The sequence below is a fragment of the Megalopta genalis genome, unplaced genomic scaffold, assembly GCF_051020955.1.
Source record: "Megalopta genalis isolate 19385.01 unplaced genomic scaffold, iyMegGena1_principal scaffold0023, whole genome shotgun sequence".
In the NCBI taxonomy this organism is placed as follows: Eukaryota; Metazoa; Arthropoda; class Insecta; order Hymenoptera; family Halictidae; genus Megalopta; species Megalopta genalis.
The window spans coordinates 2,563,106-2,582,689 of NW_027476093.1; the positions used below are offsets into that span (position 1 = coordinate 2,563,106).

A 19,584-nucleotide genomic window follows, 5' to 3' on the forward strand; every position below is an offset into this window, starting at 1 on the left:
GTGTTGGTTTTACGACTTCGATTTGACCCATAAAACTTGGACGCTGCGACGAAAGTTGCACACCGCTTAATTAAACCCCGTTTACCGGCTCTCTTTATCTTCGCGGAGTGGCTGTCCTCGATACGGGGGCCACGGCACGAAAGCGGACCATTCACGCGACTGTGTCGTCCGCTTTCGCTTTCATTGCCTCGAGATCTTTCAATCGCCGAGACAAAACAACGGTGAACGCGTGCGCGGCCGCGTGTGCACGGCCGCCTGTGCACGGCCGCCTTTCTCCAGAACCCGCGGAACCATCGAAGCGGACAACGGGACAACGCGAAACGCGACGCACGACCAGTTAACATTGTCTTAAACTTCGCATTGTACCCTCTTTTGTTGTTGGCAACGTGAATTATTCGCTTGCTCCGTGTGCCGCAACCGATTGCTCGCTAATTCCCCCATTGTCCGCCGTGCGCGAGCCGTTTCTTAGTTAAGACGTCGGTCCTTGCTCGCTGAACAAACTAAAAAACGCACGGGAAAATTCCGTGAAACGCGCGTTTTCTTTTCGTTATTCGATGCCTGCCGGCTATCCTATCCGCGCGGTGCGTAATGGCGAATTTGTCCGGACAAAACTGGCCAAAAATCGATCTCGTGTAGTCCCGCTAGGTCGACAGCAAAGTTAGTTTACTGTTACTGAGACTAGTAGAATTCATTTTCCAGATTTTTGGGATCTGTCCGGAAATCAACCCCACTAGTCTCAGTAACTGGTCCAAAATTTTGCTGTGACCTAGTGGGACCAGTTACTGAGACTAGTGGGATTGATTTCTGAAGAGATCGCAAAAATCCGGAAAATGAATTCTACTAGTCTCAGTAACTGGTCCCACTAGGTCACAGCAAAATTTTGGACCAGTTACGGAGACTAGTAGAATTCATTTTCGGAACAGTTCTCAAAACTCGAGAAAATCCATTCCACTAGTCTCCGTAACTGGTCCAGGTAGGTCGATAGCAAAATTTTGGACCAGTTACGGAGACTAGTGGGATTGATTTTGTGATAGATGTGGTTGCGAGTGTAGATCAATTTTTTGTAAACCTTCTGATTACTTTGGCTAAAAATATCGCTAAAATTAACTGTTTATTACAGTTTATTATTATTCTTAAGTCTGTCTCCTACACACTTGCTATGCAACTTAAAGTTCCAGAGAAATCATCGATCGTTATCACGCCAAGATCGTTCGAAAATAATTATCACCGGGATGGGAGGAAAGCAGCGTCTCCGAGAGAGGACAATGAAAACGAAGGGCGGCCCAAGAATTCGAAACCGAAACAATTTCTCGCAATCTCAACGATCTGTATGCATAAAATGCAAATTCTTCTTGTCACGGTTGCGACCATCCTCGATATCGATGCTAATAGCGAAACGAATGTTATCGTTAATGTTATCGCGAAACCAATGTTCGATTATGCGCAAGAAAAAACCCTGATCGATCGCTCGTTTCGGTTCCGATATCGGCCGCGGTTCTCCGAGGAATATACAGTAATGTCTCCCTTACTGACTCTCGGATTGTCCACTAAAATGGACAATTTGGGAAGAGCAGATACGATTGTTCGAGCGTTGCAACTCGTTTTTATAGTTGTTGACAATCGACAGCCATAAAAAACGAGCCACAAGGATCGAACAATCGTATCTCCTTTTCCAAAATTGTCCATTTTTCTGCGCAATCTGAGCGTCAATTAGAGAAACATTACCGTATTCCTAAACGTTTATAAACTCGTTATCCCTTTCTTCTAAAATTGTGCCAAATAATGACACTATGCCAAATACATTCGTTCTCGCAAAAGGAATAAAATAATTTCGCCAGTTTTCGGTGGCAAATATTTCACTGTGCGACGCGTAGCAGAGATCGTAACTTCGACTTCGAGCCTCTCCTCCCTTCGGGAGCTAAAACGGGGCCCTATCACTGTCCCGCCCGTCGAAACTCGAAACTGGTTTCAGCCTTATCTTTGCAAGCGCGTCGAATCTCTGCTCCGGCATCGATGGTGTAAGCACGGGCTAAAGTTGCGCCGGTAACTTAGATGACGAGCGAACAAATTTTCTGTCCGCGACAGTCGCCGAGGTCGGCCGCCCCGGCGTGCAACATTGTGTCGAGGCCCACGGTTTGCGGATCGTCGCGGTGCGCCGCGTCGAATATCGATTATCGGCCTCTTGTTCGCCGGCAGTGATACGAGCAACCGGAGCCAGGGACCCGCGTTATTCGCGTGCTACCGCTCACCTGTATTCCACGTTCGATGGATTGGCCTCGGCACGACATTTGAACCGGAGCTCGGTTCCCTCGATGATGCGGCCATTCTTGTCCAGGCCAGACCGGATTCTCAGAGACACTTTCGGCGCGTAGCGAACCTGAAAACCGAGATACGGCCGTTTGATAGAGCGCTACACGGGATGCTCGAAACGTCACGCGAGCCGATGCTCAAACTTTCACGAGCATCGTCGCGTTGTGACACGATCGATCCCTTGGAACAAGGCGGCTGCCTCGCGTGACTACAGGAGTGCCTCGCGTACTTTATTCTACGTCGTACGTTAATTCCTCGGCAATTAATATCGGCCAGTGACAAGCGGTTAAACGATGCTCCTAAGAACGAACTGCGGCAGGACGCATCGGCTTTGCCCGCTGAACCCCGACGCGTGCTACCCTAAAACGCGATTCTAGCCGAGCCAAATCGTTTTCGTCCTTATATTTCACTCTGCTTGAATGTACGTACACGTGTATTGCACGTGTATGTATATGTTTTATGCATGTATTATAATTGTATAGTTATATGTTTGCGCGTATTGAATACACACGAGTTTAGAGTAATGTCTCCCTTATTGACACCGAGATTGCGCGGAAAAATGGACAATTTGGGAAGAGGAGATACGATTATTCGAGCCTTGCGGTTTATTTTTATAGTTATAAATTGTCTCGAATAAGAGACAAGGTTCGAATAATCGTATCTCCTCTTCCCAAATTATCATCCATTTTAGTGGACATTCTGAGCGTCAGTAAGGGAGACATTACTGTACTGTCTCTTATAAAATACAGTGTAGACATAATTAGTCACTTCTTGAACAGTCAACTTTTACGAAACTAGATATTTATATAAATATATATTTATTTTATAAGTATTATTATCTTAATATATATATCATAGTATCAGAAATCGAATTATTACAATGCTTCCTCATGCTTTACACTAACGGAATAGTAATATAACATATATAATATTATATAATCTTATATATATATAATAGTAATATTTTCTTGCCGGTCCGATTGGTCAAGTGATATTAGATAATTTGAATAGAGAAGTTTATGAAAAAATGTCTCATATAGAAATACGTTTGTAAGTTCGGTAACTGTAAAGTAAGTACAGTAATGTCTCTCTAATTGACGCTCTGTTTGTGCACGATATTGGACAATTTGGGAAGAGGAGATACGATTATTCGAGCTTTAAATCTCGTTTTTATAGTTGTTCATAATTCGTATGCGTAAAACGAGGCGCAATATTCAATTTAATCGTATCTCCTCTTCCCAAATTGTCCATTTTGTGCGCAATCTAAGCGTCAATAAGGGAGACATTACTGTAAATTGGTAGTTCTAATGTTGACGCCTTATGAAAATGGAAGACTCGGATAAATGCTGATAATGACCAGGAGGTATGCTCGCATGACAGTCGCTTAATATTACATTCTTAGCTAATTGGCAAAGTTTCGTTTCCTAGGGGTGGACACCCTTCGTAGGAGCGGTTTCAAAAGAATGCTTCCGCGACGATCGTCGAGACATCGATTTTGATCGTGCTTTTCGGGGCAAAGCTAGAGTTAAATTAATCCGACCCATATATTGCTGTTTTCGTCAATACTCGTTACTTACAGCGACATTTTATATTCAATATTTATGGTTACCAGAAATACTGGATTAATCGAAACGTATTGCAATAGCTATGGCAACCAACGTGACAAACTGATACGTTCTTAAATCTCTGGCATCGATGGTTCAGAATTTCGAAAGATCAATGTCTCTTTTTTATTTGTTTTCTTCTAATAGATTCCTTTATTTTTAATTTTATGATATTGGCTAAATTTTCTTCTTTTTCTTTTTGTAATCTTTTTCCTTAGTTTATATTGGAAGCATGATACGCGTCGTAAAAAAACAATTGAAACCAATAAATAAATTGTTAATTTCGCGAGATTTTAACTATCGATAATGTGTTTTAAAAATCGATCACCGTGTCACAATTAAATATCAAGTTTCCAATTGCATTTATGACAATTTTGTAGATACAAATGCAGAAATATTAAGCGAACCTATTACATTTATCTCGCACATAATATCGATATCATAAAACATCGTTATATTTTTATATTATTAATACAATATCATATCGTTGTATTATTTAAATAATTATGTGTCTCGCTAAAGGAACATTGCAACGAACTGTCCACCGATAACAAAAGACGAAAACGTTACGTAAAAACACGTTGTTGTATCACGAAAATATGAGATCAATCCGTCATTATTTCGGCCACCGCGTGTTGGACCGGGCGGAATAAAGGCGGCACGTTTTCGGATAAAAAACGTAAATTGCGGCAATGGTCGAAAGTAGCTCTCCGTTGTAAGACGATTACGCCGCGGACCAGTTTTCGGAACACCCCATTAATTATTCTTCTGGCCATTACCGTGACTCCGGCCGGTTTCGCGCGGTCTGTGTTAATCTCGTTCCTTCGTTCGAAAAATGGGTTGTCGAGGAAAATGTGCAAAAGCCCGGAATCCCCTTTTAACTGGGATGGCCCAGTTTTCTGGGCTCTGTTCTCCTCTCGTTCGACTCACCTCGACGCGCAGCTTGGCGTTCTGCGGCGTGCGGTCAGCCGCGTTCTGACTTTGGCACGTGAACGTCGTGTTGTCGTGGTCCTTCCGCGGCATCACCGTCAGGACGGATTTCACGGTGTAGAGGGGCCCGTCGTCGAACCATTCTTTCGTCGTCTTGATACCCTCGTGCAGCACGTTCCCTAAGCCGTCGATCCACGTGATCTGCAATCAAAAAGCACCGGTCACTCTGAAATTCAATTCCGTCGAAAGATTTTGTCTTCGCTGTCAGGGATTCTAACCCGACCCTTGACCCGAACCCAAACCTGGTTCGGACAAGCGAGTGACCTACGCTAACGTATATTGAACGCGCTAAAAAGATGTACAAGGTGTCCCAATAATGTCTCGCAATCCGAAAGTGGCGGGTTCCTCGGGCAACTTTTTCCTTAGCGAAAATGTTCTACGAGGCTTCGTCTACGAGTTATTAACGAAAAACAGTGACCAATAAGTGGCGAGCTCAGCCGGCGCGAGGCGACCGCGTCAATGAGCGGAACTGGACTTCGCGCGCTGGGTGGCTGGGCCACCTCGCGTCAGCCGTACTCGATTCTTATTGGTCACTGTTTTTCGTTAATAACTCGTTAACGAGGCCTCGGAGAACATTTTTGTAAAGGAAGAAGTTGCTTCAAATGATCCGAGGAATCCGCCATTTTCGGATTGCGAGACATTTTTGGGACACCTTGTATTTTATAGTAAGTTTAAGACTGTAGAATATATTTCTACAAAAAAAAAAAACGAGGCATTGTATAAAATGCGGTATAGAACAAAGCAAATAAGTGCGATCATTATACAATTATGAATAATTACATAGAATATATGAACCTTTGGTTAAAATATCAAATGACCTGAATGAAAAGTGAAGCAAACACGGCGAGATCAAATTGTTTGGTAGATAAATTCAACCGATTTGGCACGAAAGCATAATTACGAATAAAAAGTTCCTGCTTGTAGCATGAGTTATAGTTCCACTTCGTGGCTTGAGAACGCTTATAAAGGATCGATATTGATTGCGATCTCTGTTTTCGAGATTTCTAGGTTTGCGATTCTTATTGGTCAGGGCTTTTCGTTCATAACTCGTCAACAAAACCGCGGATTGCATTTTCGCTAAGGAAAAAAAATTTACTTAGAATGCAGCACTTATATCGACAAATTTTATAATAAAAATTCTGATTTGCATCTTATCGCAGTTAATTTGCAAAATCCGCAGTTATCTCAATTTTAAAATTGACCAGTCCACAAATTTCAGAACACTCGTCTTCGAAGAAAAAAAAGACAGAAAAACAGCGCAACCGAAATTAGATTTCGCAGGATAAATTTCCGACGTATCACTGCAACCCTTCCGGGGGTGAATTCATAATTCGCCGAGGCTCCTCCGAGCAAAGGGTACTCCCGTTCCCGTCTTGGATGTCTATTAGCATGTAATTTCAAGGAGATTTCCAAGAAGAAATCTGTCAGACTTTGCGAGGAGCTTATCAGCCGGCACAAAGAGTGCATCAAGGGTCGAGGGAACTCGCTGGAAGCGGAAACGGGCTGCGCGTAGCGGAAGTTATTTCATTACAACCAGACGCCGTCATATTTTATTCAATAATTCGGCTACGATCGATCCCCGTGATCAGGTTCGGAGCGACTTTACGGGTAACGGATCCTGGCCAGCCAGAGTTTCCGGCGACCGCGGCCCGGGCTTCGACCCGCGAGCAGCAGCAGCAGCCCGCTCTCTGCGCTTTCAAATTTTCCCCCGGAATTAATTTGTTCGTCGCGTCCCCTGATTGAAAATTCGCCCTCGTTACGAGCTCTTGGACCCGGACGAGGGCAGAGCGTGACGTCTTTCGTACGAATCGCGGGCCCGCGGACTCGTTTCCGGTGACATCGATCGACGAGGCCGGACCGACCGTGAATCCTGTTGTTCGAATCATTCTCCGGCCAGTCTCGCTCGGATGCCCGTGTGATTGGGTAGGCTCGCATGGAAATCGATCCGATCGCCACTAATTAGAAATCTCGCGACACGAATCCGACGCGGTCTGGCGTTAATGCCGATGCTTCCGGTCAGAAACACCGATGCTCGCTCGCAGATGAATTAACAACTCGGCGGTCCCACAATTGGAAACTTAATGGCGATGCTTCTTCGCTATTGCGTTGCTATTTGGGTCGTCGTTTCCGACGTTGCGGCGACGAAATCGATAGATTTTCGAGAACACTGTTTCGACGATACAGTAATGTCTCTCCAACTGACGCTCAGATTGTCCACAAAAGTGAACAGTTTGGAAAGGCGAGATACGATTATTCGAGCCTTGTAGCTCGTTTTTTTTTACCGTATTGTTGACAGTTTGTAACTATAAAAACGAATCGCAAAGCTCGAATAATCGTATCTGTGCCTCTTTCCATATTGTCCATTTTTGTGGAGAATTTGAGCGTCAATTGGAGAGTACTTCGCAATACAGTAATGTCTCTCTAATTGACGCTCAGATTGTCTACAAAAGTGAACAGTTTGGGAAGAGGAGATACGATTATTCCAGCCTTGCAATTTGTTTTTATAGTTACGAATTGTATCTCTTCTTCCCAAATTGTCCATTTTTTTGGTCAATCCGAGCGTCAGTAAGGGAGGCATTACTGTATTTCGGTACACACGAATATAAGATGCATGCGAATTGCGATGATGCGCGAACTGACAAGATACATAGAAACGTTGCGATATAAAGGAAAAAAATTGAAGCGTGTGCTGTGGGTGAAAGATTGTTGATCCTCGTGCGGAATAAAAATTGTTCAAGTTGATCGTAAGAAACAGAAATCAAATCGACCGGTTCCTCATGTTATCGTTTAAAGGACTTTAAGTAGTACAGTAATGTCTCTCTAATTGACGCTCAGATTGTCCATAAAAATGGACAATTTGGGAAGAGATGATGCAATTTTTAAAGCTTTGCACCTCGTTTATTATAGTTACTGATCGTCGACAGCTATAAAAACGAGCCGCAAGGCTCGAACAATCGTATCTCCTCTTCCTAAATTGTCCATTTTTGTGGACAATCTAAGCGTCGGTAAGGGAAACATTACTGTAAATACTTTTTCGTAAGAAACGATTAACTAAATTTCTTAATTCGAGCATACGTTATAATAGAAACGACGGAAAATAAAGGACCATTTTATTAAAAACGTCTGATTTCAATAAATTTGAAGGACATCCATATAATGTTATCAATATCTCATTTTTCAGCTGAAAGAAGATAGGAACGTGCGTGAACATTGCTAATAGATGTTGCAGAAACATAGAAGCGTTTTTCAGAAAGGGACAGAATTTTCTTCGCGCCCTAAAAATTATAGTTAGTGAACTTTTTTTGTAATGAACCCCCTGATCATGTGAACCAGCTTATCTCCCGATAGATTTATATAATTGGAGTTCTACTACTATGTCGAATAATGAATTAACGAATCGGGTAATGGAGCCGGTTACCGTGGGGTAAACAATCGCTGCGCCTTTGGTTTTTCTCGGGCATATTAATATCCGTAATTTATATTTATCGAATAAGATGCATTACATTTTTTCCACTGTTATTCCACTGTTTATTTCCGAATAAAAAGAATCGGCACGTCTTATTCGATAAATATAAAGTAAATTATGACCGAAAACGAATCAAAGGCACAGCAATTGGTCACCCTAGAGTAACCGGCTCCACTACCCCTAAGTGTTCCATTGTTCGGGCGTATTAGAACTTTCTATCGAGCACTCCGAAGGACTCTCCGCGAACAGAGTCTCGTCCGCAAAGGGTTAAATCGCGAATGTATTAAGAGTTACACGGCTCGGTAATGAGGTTAGTGTAAGACAAGCCAGAGAGGACGGGCAACAAGAAAGGCCCAGGCTATCGACGCGCAGCGTACTATTCTTAGCAAGCATTAGCATATTACCGGAGAGAGAGAGAGAAAGAGAGAGAGAGAGAGAGAGAGAGAGAGAGATGCAATTTCGAATCGATTTTTCGCGCGTTCAATCACTGTCCCGTCTAATCACGGGAATTAAAACAAAGCGGGCAGCGGCGGGAACGAGAAGCGAGCAGCGAGCAGCGGAAGAAGTTGACCGGGAACGTTTCCAAAGTAAACTCGAAAAAATCGAAGCGTAGCCTGTTACGCGATCAGCAATCGAGCACTTGTTCCACTATTCGGATAATGAAAGTGTGCTCTCGGCAGAGAGCGGAGCGCCGAAAAAATCTCACTATTGCTGGCTCGATGAGCACCGGCCGCACACGTGTGCGCACGTATATTCTCCTCGCGGCTCCTCTATTATTCGTCTAGCCGATCCAAACCCGTGTATGCATGTGTAGAGAGAGAGAGAGAGAGAGAGAAAGAGAGAGAGAGAGAGAGAAAGAGAGAGAGTATACGCGGGGATGCGTGCGGTCGCGGCGCGTGTGTGCGCTCGCGCTCGTACAGAGGAGAACGAGCGAGTCGCTACTCCGGCGTGGTTGCACCGACGCGAATCGATCGTATCGTCTATAATTAGGCATGCTGCATCAGTGCTTCTGCACTCTCATATCACTGCGAGTCTCAGCTCGCCGCGCTCGAGCACTATTTACGATACTCGCCGGGACGCGTATACACGTCAGCGAGCGTTGTAATTTTAATAAACGCGCGGTGATTACGTTCGAGATGGCCCCGTCCGGCGGCCGGGGAGACGAAGATCCGCGAGGATCAAGAGAGCCGTGCAAACGAAAAGAAAGAAACGTTTCTCGGGTCCGGGCGGACCGCCTTTGAAATTTCTTTTCCTCGCCCCGATGAATATTCGATGAGCGGCCACCCGACCGACCGACCGACCGACCGACCGACCGACCGACCTCCCTTTTGCCAAGGAAGAACTTTACTTGCACCTTGACTCCGGGAAAATATACGTACTATCCGCGAGCCCACACCCTGGGACCGGCTCGAGAACGTTCGTCGACTTAATTCCAGCTTCGTCGGCGATTGCGAGAGGGTGGCAATCGTGCTGATGGATCTTCGACTCCTCCTGGACATCCCGGAAAATAATAGAACTGTTCATCGGGAGCACTGTATTAACTCCGCCTTTGTTCGCCCGGACTCGGCCGCTGTCTCTCCCGGGGTTCCTTGTTTTCCGACGGGTTTCCCCGTCTTTATCCTTCGCTTTCCAGTCTGAAATATTGCCGTTCGATGCGTCTATTGTCGCCGCCGTCGACAATAGTATGCTTCCATTTTCCGGAAATCCGTGAAAGTCTAATCGCGTAGCTTGAAAATTGTAAATGAAATTTATCGGGGACCCATCACACGGTGTATGCAGTTCCCTGTCGTCGTTTCGTCTCTGCAGTGCCAACCCTTGCGAGCGTATCTGCGCGCGCGAGCATGCGTTGGTTCGTTGCCAATCGCTCGCAGTCTTCGTATCCGATGATTTTTTCTTTTTTTTTTTTTGGTGCAGCGAGTACGAACGTTCTTCAGCAGTTTGTTAATTTTGCACGGTAATTTCGACTCTGTCGAATCGATACCACGGCTCGTAATTACGAAGTTTTGTGCGAACGCAAATGTTTGGGAGCCTATTCACTGAAATTTGCGAGTGAACAAAGAATTTGTCTTTCATCGCGCTGCGATGAAAGCGTAGAAAGAATTTTAAATGTTGGCAAATCTATCGGTCATCTATCGATTTTATACAAAAACGGTACTTCGTGCAGGTTATACGGGTTTTATACACAGTCGCGCACAAAAGTGTTCGTACACCTTTTAAAACGCAATCGCTATTTTAAAACTGAACTAAAATATCCCCTACCCCCTTACTGTGTTCTGCCAATTAGTTCGGATAACCGACGTTCTATCGCACTTGTTTTTTGAAATCGATTTTGTGCAACTTTTGCTCATTTTTCAATAGTGCATTTGCAAAAATATTTATTTTGATACACCCAGGCTTTTTCAATCATTCTGTCTGCAACTACTTTGTCTCTAATTCTGTAATTTAACCTTGCTTTAATTTCCTTGAGTTTTTCTTGATCCTCGGAATAATTTCAACCCTTTTTGCTTTTTCTCTGTCAAATCTGTCACAACTTAGACATTTCTTTTCAGATATTCCCAGTCTCGCTTGTCCACCATGGGTTTGGTCTATTTTTAAATCCATTGTCTTTCATTTTTATGAATTACACGCTTCGTTGGCATTATTTGTACACTGTTTGATCGTTGCATCATTCACGTTGTCTCAGTTAATAATAATAATAATATATATATAATTTATATATAACCGCAATAACCTTGCGGTTCATTTTTACAGTTACGAAATGTCAACAACTATAAAAACGAGCTGCAAGGCTCGAATAATCGTATCTCCTCTTCCCAAATTGTCCATTTTTGTGGACAATCTGAGCGTCAGTTAGGGAGACATTACTGTAATTTAATCTTGGTCAAAGCTTTTTGTGTCGTAAGGTCTAACTATATTCTTTTTATGTTCTTTTTGGTGTCATTTATATCCAACTCAGGCTCACAATATTCATAGTCTCACGCGTTACATTATTCTAAACCTTCGCTGTTGATACTCTCGGCAAACTGCATCGCGGAGATTAATTAGCCTCGAGTGCAATATGTAATATCGAAGCTCGTTCGTAGGCGAAGTAATATTCGAAAAAATCTTGCCAATGAACGTAACAAGGGAGCGGTACGCAAAATCGTAAACTGGTTCCCGCAGTTAATCGCAAGCGACACTCGCGGTGCGGCAAAAAGAACGAAATTAAGTGAAGTTCGCGTCTAGTTTAGCGAAGAGGGAAATCGTGTTATGCGGAAACAGCGCGTCCGCGAGGACGCGGGGCGGCCACAGGGGTGGTTCTCTGTATTAAAACCTAACCCCATTTATGGATTCCCGGGAGCATCGAGACAACGCTGCGCCGGGTCAAACACCGTCGGCTGTTTAACGCGATCCAAGGTTTACGGTTCCGGTTTCAAGTTTCCGGGGCGAAGCTTTTTCGAATTGCGGCGGACGCGTCGAACGGGCTACGGAGAGCTGCGTTTATCGTCGCTTTTCTCGCGAGGAATCGATCCCGCCCGCTCTAATTAGAAGTTCCGCGGATCCGTGATGCGGCACCATTCGCGATTACGGCGAGCGAACGGCCGCGCTGATATTTTATCTGTCTTCTCGATCGCGGCAAGAGAGGAAGCTCCGCTCGGCTCGGCTCGGCTCGGCACGCGCGATCACAAGCCTCGAACCAACCCGGAGCTTGTCCGATCGATCTGTCCCACCCTAAATAAATGCACCGTGAACGCGCGAGCCTCGATTCTTCCGTCAAGCGGTTTTTTACGGCCTAAATATCGGTCGGGAACGTCGGCCGATCGTTTCACGCTCTTCCCCGGCGAGCTTAACGTCTCCGCGTAACCTTGGCGCCGCGGCGTTTATTTCCAGCAGAGCTTCCCCTTACGCTCTTATATTTTTATAATTCCACGTAAGCGGCTAATCTTGTTTAATGTTCCCGCGTCGGTTCGTTAACGGCTGCTTTATTGCCTTTTATGGAATTAATTAAGAACCGAGAAAGAGGAGCACGGCCGAGAGGACAGTCGTTAAGATCGTCGGGGGTTGGTCCTGCTTCGCAGCGGGCTCGGGTCGCGAAGAGATATCGATAATTTCGTGAAACGACACGCCGTCGCGTCGGCTCGCGGCTCGTCGCCACAGAAAACTCGAGGAATAACCCGAAGATGCGAAAGGGTTGACCAAGAAAAACTCACAAAATTACAAAATCGGACAGCGCGTTTTCCCGCCCTTTCCTCCCTTCGGTGGCTTTCTAAAATTTCGAAGAAAATGCGGCTTGTTTTGGACGTCGAGCCGCATGCTGTAGAACTTTTTCAGATTTTTCGGTTGCAAACTGCGATTATTAAAAATGACAAACCAAAGAAAGATCGAAAAATTAAAGATTTCTTGAATCTCTGAAAGTTAGATAAAGCAACGGCGATTACTGCGAATACAAAAGGTTTCACATTCTTCTAAGATAAATCTTAAATTTGGATGATTCGCGTGCGTACACCCCGGTGCACACAATAATTTGGAAACGAGAGCAGTCAGCGATTTCGACAGGGGCGGCCGGTCCTGTTCGATTACCGTGCTTTCTATTCCCAGCCGGCAATTGGTAATTATACAGAACTGACAAGTAAAAGGAACATTCGCGAGGATGATTCTGCCTTTTACTCCGCTAGCCCGATCTGCTATATTTGTACGGGGATACCCCCGGGAAATTATTAGCCGCGAATCCGATCGTCGGCATTCGTCGCAGCTGTATAATTTGCTACCAGATTCGCGAATATGTTCTCCCTGTTCTGAATTATTTACGTCGACCGGATATACGCCGCCGCCGCTTCTGTATTAACTCCGACGCGAGTTTATAGCGAGATATCTCGCGACGCATTGACGTTCAGCGACGATTTCGACACGCTTTACCATTGGGCAGCATCGTATCAAATTCGGACAAAGATCGGTTTGTTGATCGGATACCGTGAAACGAGATTTTATGCAGAGGACTGTGGAAATGAGAATATTTTATTGACATATTTTCTTTATATTTTAGTGTAAAGTAGAAACGAATGAATATCAACGATATACGGTAGTTTTGTTCGTAATATATCCCTTAGAATTAAGTGTAAATAAATTTAGCTATCCGTCAATTACTGCTAAAAATATATGTAGTTTGTTAAAATGTTCCCCGATTTTTAGCGCGACGCTATATGGCGTCATCATTTCGAGATACAGTAATGTCTCTCTAATTGACGCTCAATTGACAATTTAAGAAGAGGAGATACGATTATACGATTCTTGCGGTTCATTTTTACAGTTGACCATTTTTCTGGACAATCTGAGCGAACTCTCCCGGATTTACCCTATAATTTGTTGCCAAAGATAGAGATTATTTATGGCTCGACCTATTTGATTCGAATCGTAGATTACATACCCTTTTTCATACAACTGGACTAAATGACTTGGAGTTTTTCGGAGGTGTTAAAGGGACTAGCTTATCGTATAATGACTATAATCGCTGTATTTTCAAAGATGAATAAACTACAACATTAATTACGTGCCGTTAAACTTTTATATTTATGTTCTAGCATCCGAGATGCAAACAATCTCGTTTTTTTAAATTAATTCGTTACGATTGCATCTGTTCAAACACTTATTGCTAGGGGTTCTATGTCGCAATGGCTTATGAAACAGCTACAGTAATGTCTCCCTTACTGACGCTCAGATTGTCCACTAAAATGGACAATTTTGGAAAAGGAGATACGATTGTTCGAGCCTTGTGGCTCGTTTTTTATGGTTATCGATTGTCAACAACTATAAAAACAAGTTGCAATAATCGTATCCCCTCTTCTCAAATTGTCCATTTTTGTGCACAATCTGAGCGTCAGTAAGGGAGACATTACTGTATTTTTATACCGCACTCATGGAAATCGAGCGAATATTATAAAAATATAGACACTTATGACATATTCTTATTATACAGACACTTTCAAATGTTATGCGAAGCTGCGACAGCCGCTATCAAATCGAAACGTTCGATCATAAATCGAGATACAGTTATGTATCCCTAACTGACGCTCGGATTGCGCCCAAAAATGGACAATTCGGGAAGATTATTCGGTCGTTGCAGCTCGTTTCTATAGTTCTTGAGAATTCGCAACTCCGAAAACGAACCGCAAGGCTGGAATAATCGTATCTTCTCTTCTCTAATCGTCCATTTTTCTGCACAATCTGAGCGCCGATCAGAGAAACATTACTGTACATAGCCAGCGATTGCGAAACGGTTAAATGTGGTCGATCGACAGGGCGTGTTCGCGTCGATAGTACGCCGCTGTAAAATGGCGGGAGAAATCGCAGGAATCGGGCATCGAGCGGAAGACGAATTTCCTTTTTCCGCGCGCGCGCCGCCTCGCCGCGGGGGAGGCTTCGCGTTTAATTGCGCCCCCGTCGAATAATTCGATCGAATAAATTGCCGCCAGCTCGCCGTTCCCTAACAAGCTGCCTCGATTCCGTCGACGGCGTCCCGACGATCTCCGACGGCAGTCCGCAACTTTCCGACTTGTTTTCCGACTTGACAAATTCCAGACACTCCGATCTGGACGGCCTGTCAGATATTTTTACGGTAACACGCAGACGCGCGCGCGTTACTCTACCACTCGATTCCCGACCGCTGTCGGATTTCCACACGTTTTTTCCCCCCGGATTTCCCGGCGGCCGGCGAGAGGTCGTTTAGCGAGGCGCGTCGCACTTCTTTTTCCTCTCGCGCGCGTACGCGCGCCGCGGCGTTACCTCATTAAGTAGTCCTAAATATAACAGAACCCGCTACGGAGAGCGAGCGTCAGCTTTGCCTAGTCTGCGGGCGAATGAATGAATGAATTCCATCGGGTTTCATTAGATACGAATCATGCCTGGCAACGACAAAGGGACGCAGAGAGAGAGAGAGAGAGAGAGAGAGAGAGAGAGAGAGAGAGCCGGTCGGAGTCGCTAAAAACGATTATTCGCCTTCCTCATCGAATTAATTATCCGCCGATGTGCGGGCGATATCGAGCGCCGCATGTGTGTTACACCGTTATAATTACCGTCCTTGGTAATTATAACGCTTGGTCGGATACGACGCGCGGAACGATTCCTAGCCGCGGAACGATACTGCATGCACTTGACATTCGCGTGCGCGAGCGTCGAGAAACCGGCGGAAAGGTTCTCTGCTTGTGTCGCATAAAAGCTGCATAAGAACTCTGCCGGGAAGCGAAGCGACGTCGGTTTCTCTCGTGGCTCCCGTGTGTGTATTTACGTGCGCGGAACGCGCCAATACGCTTTTCCCGGGGATTCAACCGGCGGGTACGCGCGCGCGAGCACGCCGAACGTCGCCCTGTCGTCCCGGCGAAGCACTCAGAGATTTCTTTGGATTATTGTAAAAATGCATTACGCTCGAGCTGGGACGAGGGCAATAAAAAAATTGCGCCGCCCGTCCGTCCCACCCTCGGGAAATCGCGGCCGACCCGCTCCTCCGCCCCGGCTTTTCGTTTTATGCGCCCTGTATGCGTCGGATCGCCGCGCCGCAACCTGATTGTCCGCTCGCTGTGCACGTTCCTGTGTGCCGGTTTGTCGTGCAACCTCGATGCAGCCAATAATGTGCGCGCGTAAAGACCGAGATCCGACAAGTCGTACCGAATTACTAGATTTCTCAACACTTATTCGGGGAATTTCATCTCGGCTGGAAGGATAACACGAATGTAAACGCTCAAAGGATTCAATCGGCAATAGATTCTATGCTAGGAAAGTGCTTTCTAGTGTAAATCATGTGCGACCGAGGCTACATTCAATTTGCATGACTTCACAGATACAACTCGATGCATACAGAGTATCCCAAAAATATCTCGCAATCCGAAAGCGGCGGGTTCCTCGGGTCATTTGAAGCATCTTTTTCCTTTACATAATTTTTCTCCGAGGCACCGTTAGTGAGTTATTAACGAAAAACAGTGACCAATGAGGGGCGAGCTCGGCTGGCGCGAGGCGACCGAGCCAATGAGCGGAACTGGGCTTCGTGCGCTGGTTGGCTGGGCCGTCTCGCGTCAGCCGTACTCGATTCTTATTGGTCACTGTTTTTCGTTAATAACTCGTTAACGGTGCACCGGAGAATATTTTTGGAAAGGAAGAAGCTGCTTCAAATGATCCGAGAAACCCGGCATTTCCGAATTACGAGACATTTTTGGGACACCCTGTATATTTGACGTCTCTTTTTATTAGTATTAAAATTAGTAAATGGACATACGTTTTATTTCGAATAAGAAAATAAAAGTGTAGCTAGATCTTTAAATTTATTAGCATAAGGTTAAATGGGGGTGGAATATTAGGGTGTCTGTACTAGTGTTAACGGGGGTGCAAAATCTGTAAAAACTTGTGCAACAACTTTGACAATATTGAAATCATTAGTTTCTTTAATTTCTTGATTTCTTTTCGATATCAACCCTTAATCAGTGGTATTTTTATATGTCACCTGATATGTGGTGGGGTACTACATACCTCAAAATATTTAAAAAGATAATTTTCATAAGGATATTTTGGTAAACACTTTTGGAAAATGCTTCTTTGAGAAATTTATTATATAAGATTCGAGTGTACTGTGCTATACTCGATCATTATATTACAATAAAAATAACAGGAAGTTCGAGTAAATCTAATCTTGTTACCGTTACAGGACAATCCAAACTAGTCATGTTTACAGACCGGTGATTAATTGTAATAATCAATTGTCTGAAATGTATGTCTCTTATGACTATCAATAGTAATGATACCGCGTTCCGCATAGTTCTTTGAAATCTACATCGGGAAGACTTCCCGGAAAAATATCCACACAATTATTTCCAAATGCCTGGCCGTAAATAGCAACGAACATTCCCGCGACATTCTAACGACAAACGAAAGTTTTCAGGCGGCAGCAATTCGTGCGTTTCCGAGATTATGCGAATCGAGCGGTTCATTTAACGCTCGTATGACTAATTCTTATTATTACTCCTCGTGAGCTCGAGAGAGTTCATTTTTAATAAAGTTCCTTCTCAGAAATGTACGAACGTTCGCAGGAACGTTCCTTCTTGTAAACGTATGCAGGCGGTTCATGCCGAGTGTTTCTTATTCTTAAAACTGCTACTATTTGCATGGACGGACGTAGACCGGCGGAAAACGTTCTCTTTGATCCCCCGTAATAGAATTAAGAGCGCGACAGCGATATTAAAATTTTATTTCGTGCAAACTTGCTAGTGTTTCGCGGCAAGTTTCCGCAACAATATGAAAGAAACTTGCGGAACTAGGAAGTTACGGGGAGGGAACGAACGGCGGGAGGCGGTCGGAGGAGAAAGAAGAACTATCCGTGAAGGGTCCAAGTGGGATTGAAAAAGTCGCAGACGCCGGGCAATAATTGAAACCGCGCTGGTATTGCGATAAGCCGATACGGGAACTAAGGAGCAACTTCTGACCGCTGTTTAATATTAATTCTCGGCTTGTACGCTGAACGGAGGGCGCTTGAACTTTGAATCTTCTTCTCGCTGTAAGGTTATGCCTTTTTAAAACACTGGCACGAATAATACGATAAAAAATAAATGGAACATACGAAAGTGGATGTAAAATTTTTAGCCATATGTTTCAGCACTGTTTCTTATAAATTCAGTCTCACAAATAATTTTACGTAACAATTAACTGTGAAGGAAAATTTTTATTCGAATAAAATATGCAAGCTACTGTTCCATATTATGTGCTTCGGTTTTTTTATTATCCCGATTTACGGATATATCCAAATGTTCTATTCTATAGATATTAAAATTGTATAAATTAAAAGATATAATAATATAGTAAGTACTTTGCCTTATCTAGAAATATGAATTTATGGAACGGTAGTATATAAATTTTGAAGTTGTAATAAAATCGACGACAGTCTTGTATCCCCTGAAAATCGTTCATTAATAGGTACTTTTTACATTATCCGTCGAGGATCGATGGCCGTGTAAAAGTGTAGCCCATTAGGAACATCGGAATCTCGCTCGGTTTACTAATTTACGAGAAAGGCTGCGCGGACCGGATCGGGGAGAGGGTGGCTCGCACAGTCGCGCATAAATTTTCATCTCGGTCGTGTCAGAGTTTTTGACGAGTTCGATGTGTAGGAAGGGGGAAAAAATGTCAAAAGTCACCTGGGGCGAAATTCGCGAAACTTCTAACGATCTATCCACGGCGAAACTCCCTCAGCCGCCAGCCCTCGTGTAATGAAACGCTTATCGAGGAACTCATGTCAGTCGTTTAGCCTGAGAAACAGGGGGATTCTCGTTAAGTTGTAACGTAAATTAGAAAAGGAGTAGACGTGATCGATACTGCGGAGGTCGCGCTGCTCCTCGGATCATACTTTCGGCTTATTACACGGCCAGAAAATTAATGTGCTCGCAAAGAAAGAAGAAGCTCCGACAGATTTCAAATTACATTTTGTCTCTGAAGAAAGTCTCTCTTCTCTCTTATACGTAGGACGGATAAGATAATTCTGAAAATACCGTAATGTCTTCCTAACTGACGCACAGATTCTGCACAAAAGTGAACAATTTGGGAAGAGGAGATGCGATTATTCGATCCTTGCGGTTCATTTTTATAGTCACGAATTGTCAACAACTATAAAAACGAGCTGCGAGGCTCAAATAATCGTATCTCCACTTCCCAAATTGTCCATTTTTGTGCGCGATCCAAGCGTCAGTTAGGGAGACAATCTGGACTTCACTTAGGGAGACATTACTGTACATTATTGTGTACGAGCTGAGGGACAATTTGAGAGAATTTATTGTACCGCTTTCGACGTGACCTATTTCGAAGGCTGTGCAGAAAAATGGGAACTATTTAGGAACAGGAGATACGATTGTTCGAGCCTTGCGGTTCGCTTACATAGTTAGTAAATTCCCAAGAACTATAAAAACGAGCTGCAAGGCTCGAATAATCGTATCTCCTCTTCCCAAATTGTCCATTGTTCTGCACAATCGGAGCGTCAGTTAGGGAGACATTACAGTATTTCGGTCCTGATTGAACCAGTTACGAAGAACTGAAAAGATCTAACTATTATCAGCAGACTGTGGATCTTTGTGCAAAATAAAAGTTGCCTGCATCGATTGCAAGACGTGGAGCCAAAGTGTAATGTTGTTCCTCTCCTAAGTAATTTTAATTCTATTTAACAGTAATATTCAATGCCTTATACACATAAATAGGAGCCTCTATAAT

The 19,584-nt window shown here is 44.1% G+C and overlaps 1 protein-coding gene across 4 annotated transcripts in view; it reads right to left on the reverse strand.

Annotated features, from left to right (window-relative positions):
* The window catches only part of LOC117217765 (irregular chiasm C-roughest protein), a 263,272-nt gene that overhangs the window by 25,833 nt on the left and 217,855 nt on the right, over nt 1-19,584 (reverse strand). For all 4 annotated transcript variants that reach the window (XM_033465597.2, XM_033465596.2, XM_076527481.1 and 1 more), the window contains 2 exons: nt 4,845-5,045; nt 2,250-2,377 (listed from right to left, as the gene is read on the reverse strand). In XM_033465597.2, coding sequence (XP_033321488.1) covers nt 2,250-2,377; nt 4,845-5,045 — 329 coding nt within the window. The remainder of the gene's footprint in view (nt 1-2,249; nt 2,378-4,844; nt 5,046-19,584) is intronic.